The 8,047-nt window shown below is 39.2% G+C and overlaps 1 protein-coding gene across 5 annotated transcripts in view; it reads left to right on the top strand.

Annotated features, from left to right (window-relative positions):
* The window catches only part of LOC147458245 (ABC transporter B family member 25-like), a 157,319-nt gene extending 155,496 nt beyond the window's left edge, over window positions 1-1,823 (top strand). For 4 of the 5 annotated variants that reach the window (XM_086512931.1, XM_086512934.1, XM_086512932.1 and 1 more), the window contains 6 exons: window positions 299-377; window positions 473-538; window positions 622-729; window positions 806-913; window positions 991-1,188; window positions 1,445-1,823. In XM_086512931.1, coding sequence (XP_086369057.1) covers window positions 299-377; window positions 473-538; window positions 622-729; window positions 806-913; window positions 991-1,188; window positions 1,445-1,678 — 793 coding nt within the window. In that variant the 3' untranslated portion in view covers window positions 1,679-1,823. Of the gene's footprint in view, window positions 1-298; window positions 378-472; window positions 539-621; window positions 730-779; window positions 915-990; window positions 1,189-1,444 lie in introns of those variants that run through there. The other variant, XM_086512935.1, reaches the window with a different exon arrangement.
* The last annotated feature ends 6,224 nt before the right edge of the window (window positions 1,824-8,047 follow it).

Below are 8,047 nucleotides of genomic sequence, written 5' to 3' on the forward strand. Positions count from 1 at the left end.
ATCTTTGTTTTGTACTGTTGTTAGGTTATTTTGTTACTCTGACTTTGTATAGATCCACCACTTTGTAACTTTCGGGTCTCATAGGTCATTATGGCCTTTTGAAGACATTAATATAACATTTCATTTCTCTCTCTCTCTCTCTCTCTCTCTCTCTCTCTCTCTCTCTCTCTCTCTCTCTCTCTCTCTCTCATTTCCTTACCCTTTGTATCATAATGCTATAGTGATGCTATAGAGAGAGGTAGGAGCGAGCAAGCGAGAGGTAGAAGGCTCATGGTCATTCATTTGAAATTTGAAACAGTGATGGGGATGAAGGTGAGGTAGAGATGGAAGATGTGTGGTTTTCTTATCCATCACGACCCAATGACACTATACTGAAGGTAGTCTAATTGTTATGTTTCTTTGGCCCAATTCATATCATATGAAAGAGTGTTGCTATTGACAGTGTTTTTATTGGTTTCATTTGAGAAAATAGGGTGTTTCTTTGACGTTAAAGCCGGGCGCAAAAGTTGCCCTTGTTGGTCCAAGTGGAGGAGGGAAGGTAAACCATTGTAAAGCTCATTATTTTTTGTGATTTCTGACTGGTCATGCCTTTTTTTAACATACATCACTAAAAATTTTCAGACCACAATTGCCAACTTAATGGAGAGGTTTTATGATCCCAAGAAAGGAAGCATTCGGTTGAATGGGGTATTGCTACCGGAAATATCACATCGACACCTGCACGAGAAGGTAGGGAAATTATGGATGCATTGTCATATTTGCATCACTATCTTTTTCAGGTGGCTATAGTTTCTTCTGGAATCAGGTGAGCATTGTGAGTCAAGAACCAGTCTTGTTCAACTGCTCAATAGCAGATAACATCTCATATGGGCGAAAGGATAAGGTCCCTCTAGCAGAAATTCAGCGAGTGGCAGTAAGATTACAGTCCTCAACAAACAAATGTGAATATTAAGAGTTCCAAGTTTCTTTTTAATCTCTTGTAAATTGCAGGAGATGGCAAATGCCCAAGAGTTCATTTCAAGGTTTCCTGAAGGCTATGGCACTCATGTTGGAGAAAGGGGTGTAAGACTATCGGGAGGGCAAAAGCAACGTATTGCAATTGCTCGTGCACTGCTGATGGATCCGTGTGTGCTCCTACTGGATGAAGCCACCAGTGCACTTGATGCTGAGAGTGAATATTTAGTGCAGGTATGCCCAAATGCTATTCATTATTCTCCAAGTATTTCTAAGTCTTCATACCCATCATTTGCGGCGGGTGAAGAAAATTTTCTGTCACCTACTGCAACTCTTTTTTGTGGATGGACTCCTTGAAAATCCATTGATCTTCTGTACTTGATTGTGCTTCCATCTACAATTTTTTTTTTCCTTTGCTATTAGCCCTGTTAGGGTCTATTTGAAGTACCTTGAGGGTTCTCTCCACCACTGAAGTGTTGTTGTTTGCTAGGATGCAATGGATCGTTTAATGAAGGGACGAACCGTTCTTGTGATTGCACATCGGCTTTCAACTGTGCAGAGTGCCAATGTGGTAGCTGTGGTGGCTGATGGGCAGATTGTTGAAAGGGGTGTTCACGAGGAGCTTCTTGCTAGGGCTGGTATTTACGCAGCATTAGTTAGGAGGCAGCTGCAAACGTCAAATGAGAAGACCGTTTTCTCAGACTCAAGTGAGCTACCGTCGTGAAAAATTGGACAATGAAGGTCAAGCAAGGTCTTCATTGTGACACAAGTGCCCCGAGAGTTGTCAAAATTGCTTTGTATATCTTGCTAAATTTTGATATGCGACAGCTGTCCCTGTTTTGGGGAGAATAATGAGATTGTTCTTCAAACCCCCTCTCCATTTTTGTCCATTGTTTGTGGTTAATTAGGTGTCAGGCGCATACTTTCTTTATTGATAAACTGAGGCCAAAGAAGTTTGAGGGCTTACAAGTTCGAATTGGAGAAGAGAAACTTTGATGAAGTAGAGCAAGGTATTATTTCAAGCAAGCAACATCCATCAGCATATGGATGAGGGCTAGAGGGTAGAGGGCACGCGCGCGCGCACGTGACATCCATCACCTTATGGATGAGGGCTAGAGGGCACGTGCGCGCGCTAATCAATTGCTCCATTGCTAGTGTTGGTTGTGAAACTCATTCCTCCGACAAAACTCCGTGTAGCGTTCTAATTGCCATGTGTCTTACTCTTGCACGAGGAGCACTCGGTGAACCATCCTAAATCGTCACATGACAACAATCCAACAGAGGGAAGTCTTGTTGCAGTAAGTATATACCTTGAAAAACTTTGGAGTAACAACAACTATAGAAGGTACGGATCTCCCAAAGAGGCGAAGGTGAAGTAAGGTTTCGTCTGTTTTGGCTCTAATCTTTCTAGGGAAGATTTTGCTAACCTAGGTTTTTGTGGCTTACCTTGACACTGAAAACATATACAAACAGACTTAATAGTAAGTTAGGAAAGTACTCCTCATGTCTCGTGTATGACTATGTAGCATAGAAGCCGGTAGGAGTGTGCGAAAGCACGCAGACAATTAGCTTTGGAAGCTCTCTCTAGGAAGGTCAAAGTAGGTATGGGATTAGTTTTGGCCTACCTAGGCTATACATACCTGGGCTTTTGAACTCATTTTTTCTCAAACTCTCCGATCAGTCCTATTAGGTTGCATAGTACACTTTTCTCTCGAAATTTTTTGCCCTTTTTCTAATCTATCTCAAATATCTATGTCCGCATTGAGAATGCCTCCCCCCTTGCTTGAGTCCTCCGAGACGACAGAGTGTAGCCCGGGTTATGAAGTGCATAGGAAGTCAAGTCGTGTCTATGCATAGTGGAGGTTGGCTCTACCATGCTACTGAGGTCAATGCAATTTGAAACACTAAGATGTGCAAGGGGTGGGTCTTGAGCGGTGAGCTCAAGGGTGGTTGATGATAAAGCGTCCTATTGGTTGAATCTCTTGAAGAGTAGATCTTGAAGTAATTGCTCTCGTTCATTAATAGTGTCGTGTGTAGAACCCTCATTAGTGGTTTTGAGATCATGTGGTACTATAGTTGGTGGGTTTGTTGGTAATGGTTGAAGCTTTGGTACCCATTTGTACGTCACTTTGCTTGGTTTTTCTTTGGTTTGCTATTTGTACATCGCCTATGTTTTGGGTTTGGCTTCAACATGTTGCTTGGGCCTCCACATCCATTTAGTGGGCTCTGACTTTGGTGTCCTTTGTTGCGGCTGATAGGAATGTGTAAAGAGACAAGTACCTTATCTTATTGTTGTTTGCTGACTACTACACATTAACATCAGTCTCCAAGGTCCTTATGACCTCTTGTTGACTCGAGGGTAAGAAAGGCGTAAAATAAATGTGCGCGCGCGTGCGCGAGAGAGAGAGAGAGAGAGAGAGAGAGAGAGAGAGAGAGAGAGAGAGAGAGAGAGAGAGAGACCTTTGTTTTTGTTAGAGCACAACTCCTCTCTTACCCTATTCTTTCAAAGAGAGCTACTTTTTTGGATTTTAGGGAGTTGTAAAATTTGCTAATAGTTTCGAAGAGGCCAGAAGTAAAACCATTTCATGGAGAACATCAATTAACGACTCAAGGTAATCGCTCCATAGAAACATGATCGTCAGATAACCTTTAATGCTTCTCCTCAAATGATAAAATACTTTGGGTGTCTCTCCTTATGATCAAAGTTGGGTTTAATATATATTCGAACTAGTAGTAATAAGATAGCTTATGTATCATATTGTTGATTTTATGTACTATATGAAGTTGCTTTTAAGGTATTGCAAGAAGTTGAAGTGCATCAATAGAAACTCACACTAGATTGTTATGTAACATATTTTTGGAAAGATTTACATTGTGAAGCCCACTTTTCTATCTAAAGATTTGTACTATTTATTTTCAGAATAAAACTTTTTGAGATCAATGTATAGCATATAAGATTGGTTTTAATTCTGAAATTGAGGTGAAAAATCTCATTATTGAAATTTTTTGTGTAGACTTGTTATTTTATAGTTCTTTCTTCCTTTGACTAATGAATTTCTTATCTGGAGAATAATCACGCATCGGCATTAAAAGATTTTAAGTTATATAATTTTTCTTTGTCTTGGTTTAAAAGGTAAAGTTTTGTACATATGCGACCCATACACTTGTATTTAAATTTTCTCTCGTGGGAATTTTTTCCTTATGAGTAAATTCACTGTGTGTTATTTCACATGGTAGAAAGAGAGTTTCATACTTAATTTTCCTTCTTACTACTTAAAAGCTATTTTTTTCAAGCTGTTGAAGTATTAAATAGTAAAGAGGTGACTGTTTCTAGCATTAGTACAGGTTTATAGGATATTTCAAAAAGATAAGAAATCATATGTTTTCATGATGATTTGAAGGCGTCAAAACTTGGTTGGGTCATAAGTTCAATTATTGGTATACATGATGTTATATTGCTCATGTGTAGAATAGGAAGCATTAAAATGCGAGAGAAGAAGAAAACTAGAATGCATTGCAATGAATGTGGTTATCACCATGTCACATCTATGCTAGAAGAGGGTTTAGGAGAATGTGGAGCTTCTATGTATTTGCTACTATTATGAACACACTATGCGAGGCAATGCTATGTGTGGAAAAATAAGTTTGGATTTCACATGTTGTCTTCCTACATAGGAATGTGTCAAAAATATGACTCACTATTAATGTGTTCAAAAGAAGGGTCTAAATTTCCAATCCACCTTCTTATAAAGGTTTTTGAAGAGTTTTTCTCAAGGAAAAATGTTGAAGATGGATATATAGAGAAGCACAAGGACACTTTGCACTCATAAATGTATTGTAAATATTTAAATCCACACCTCAACCAAAGCCATATGAATTGCTTTATTGTACATTTGTTATGGGTAGTTGAAAATTGCAACAATTTTTGTAGTAATGCACAGGTCTCTAAGGATACGGTCATCTTTGCTTCATTGACTATGTATATAATTTTGCTTTCAAGGAGCAAAATGAAATGTAATTGTTGCCCTAGAATTTGGACAAATCATGATATTGTTGCAGATCACATGGTTGGAAATCAATAAATTTTTACATTCTATATGAAAAAGGGAATAGCAGTCTTTTTGCACAATAATTCTTTGAGTTGCACATTTTTCTTTTTCGCAAAAGCTATGGAGTTTCTTTGCACCATGCCATGGAAAAAGAAACTATAATCCAATATGGTTAGTTGTTAAAGATCTCTACCACATGGGTACCCTCACAACACATGTTGGCCCATGAAGTGTACTCCATATGTGGTCACTTTATTGAACTTTGAATTTAACAATAGAGATAACCATGCCGGTTTGAATTTAATACTCCAAAAGATTCAAGTGGCCGATGTGCCAAGGAATAAAAGCAATGAAGCTGCAATGAGATGATTGGCTTACATTTGTTACATTGTATGTATGGTTGGTCAAAAATAGATGTGTGCACTTTTATTCGAGTCTCTTTGTTCTCACAAAATTGGAGACACCACCTTCTTATCACACATTGTCAAAGTGTATGGTTCTCCAAGGTTGATCGAGTGCTTTTAGCTTTGAGAGAGAATTGAGAGAGGAGAAGAAACAAGATAGAGAACAACAATCAGCACTAGGTTTAATGTTTACAAAAAAAAGGATTCGTTGAATGGTTGCATGAAGAATATGAACCCTTATAGTCCCAAACATAAATAAATCCATTGAAAAAAACTCATCATCGATAGGGCTTGGGCCAAAACAGGTACTTCTTCCCTTTTCCCCATACCCAATAAATTCAAATAGCCTTCTTTTAGACGAGATCCGTGCGTGCGTGCGCACACACACACACACACACACACACACATGGAGAGGGAACCCAACCCAATATCCCAAATTTTTTCCTTCTCTTCTTCTCGATCCCCCACCTTCAAGCAAAGCAAACCCAATGACTAAATCTCGTTCCCCATCCCCTCAGAGAGAGAGAGAGAGAGAGAGAGAGAGAGAGAGAGAGAGAGAGAGAAGAAGAAGAAGAAGAAGAGAATTTTAATGATGTAGGAAACTACCCCAAGAAACCCTAAAGATCTATCCAACGAGGAAAGTTGAACTCAAGACCTGTTATTTAATAGGGAGATGGCATAACCAATCTACCACACTTGGGTGATAGGAAGGTTATACCATTTTCCTCTTCTTATTAACACACACCCACACACACCCAAGAAGAAGAGAACTTTAATGTCGTAGGAACTTTCCCAAGAGACCTCAAAGATCTATATGTGGAGAAGAGTTGAGCTCAAGACCTGGTATTCGAGAGGGAAATGGCATAACCAACAACCACACTTGGATGAGAAGAAGAAGAAGAAGAAGATAATTTTAACGTCATAGGAAACTATCCCAAGAGACCTTAAAGACCTTAGAGAGAGAGAGAGAGAGAGAGAGAGAGAGAGAGAGAGAGAGAGAGAGAGAGAGAGAGAGAAAGAGACGCCTAGAAACAACTTCCAAATTCTTCTTCTCGTGCTCATCGTTGCAATACAGAAGACACTCCTCTTTCCTCTTCTTTCGTCTAGTGAGAGCACTCGAGAAAATTGCAAATGTTTCTTACCCTTCTTGTCAAGGGCGATAAAGCTCATCCCAATTGGAGTTGTGGAGAGAGAGAGAGAGAGAGAGAGAGAGAGAGAGAGAGAGAGATTTTCTAGAGGAATTTGACTATTCATCAGGTTTTGCATCACCAGGAGATGGCTTGTTATCTGAGATCTTTCGAACATAGGTTTTTGCGATTGTCCATGGAGATTTCCAGAGAGGAGAAGAAACAAGATAAAGAACAACAATCGGCACTAGGGTTAATGTTTTAAAAACAATGGATTCGATGAATGGTTGCATGAAGAATATGAACCCTTGTATCCCAAACATAAATAAATTCATTGAAAAAAACTTATCATCGATAGGGCATGGGCCAAAACAAGTATTTCTTCCCTTTTCCCCATACCCAATAAATTTAGATAGCCTTTTTTAAAACGAGATCCGCGCGCGCACACACACACATATGGAGAGGGAACCCAACCCAATATCCCAAATTTTTTCCTTCTCTTCTTCTCTGTCCACCACCTTCAAGCAAAGCAAACCCAATGAATACCCCCAGAGAGAGAGAGAGAGAGAGAGAGAGAGAGAGAGAGAGAGAGAGAGAGAGAGAGAGAGAGAGAGAGAGAGAGAGAGAGAAGAAGAAGAAGAAGAAGAAGAAGAGAATTTTAACGACATAGGAAACTATCCCAAGAGATCTTAAAGATCTATCCGACAAGGAAAGTTGAACTCAAGACCTGCTATTTAAGAGGGAGATGGCATAACCAATCTACCACACTTGGGTGACAGGAAGGTTATACCATTTTCCTCTTCTTATTAACACACACCCACACACACCCGAGAAGAAGAGAATTTTAACGTCGTAGGAACTATCCCAAGAGACCTCAAAGGTCTATCCGACGAGAAGAGTTGAACTCAAGTCCTGTTTTTCAAGAGGGAAATAGAATAACCAACTACCACACTTGGGTGAGAAGAAGAAGAAGAAGAAGAAGAGAATTTTAACGTCGTAGGAAACTATTCCAAGAGACCTTAAAGACTAGAGAGAGAGAGAGAGAGAGATGTCTAGAAACAACTTCCAAATTCTTCTTCTTGTGCTCATAGTTGTAATATAGAAGACACTCTTCTTTCGTATAGTGAGAGCACTCGAAAAAATTACAAATGCTTCTTACCCTTCTTTGTCAAGGGCAATAAAGCTCATCCCAATTGGAGTTGGAGATATATATATATATATATATATATATATATAGAGAGAGAGAGAGAGACAGAGAGAGAGAGAGAGATTTTGTAGACGAGTTTGACTATTCATCAGGTTTTGCATCATCAGGAGATGTCTTTTTATCTGAGATCTTTCCAACATAGTTCTTTGCGGTTGATCCATGGAGATTTCCAGAGAGGAGAAGAAACAAGATAGAGAATAACAATCGGCACTAGGTTTAATGTTAAAAAAACAATGGATTCAATGAATGGTTGCATGAAGAATATGAACCCTCGTAGTCCCAAACATAAATAAATCCATTGAAAAA

This window comes from Adiantum capillus-veneris, chromosome 5, assembly GCF_014529385.1.
Source record: "Adiantum capillus-veneris isolate H3 chromosome 5, ASM1452938v2, whole genome shotgun sequence".
NCBI lineage: Eukaryota > Viridiplantae > Streptophyta > Polypodiopsida > Polypodiales > Pteridaceae > Adiantum > Adiantum capillus-veneris.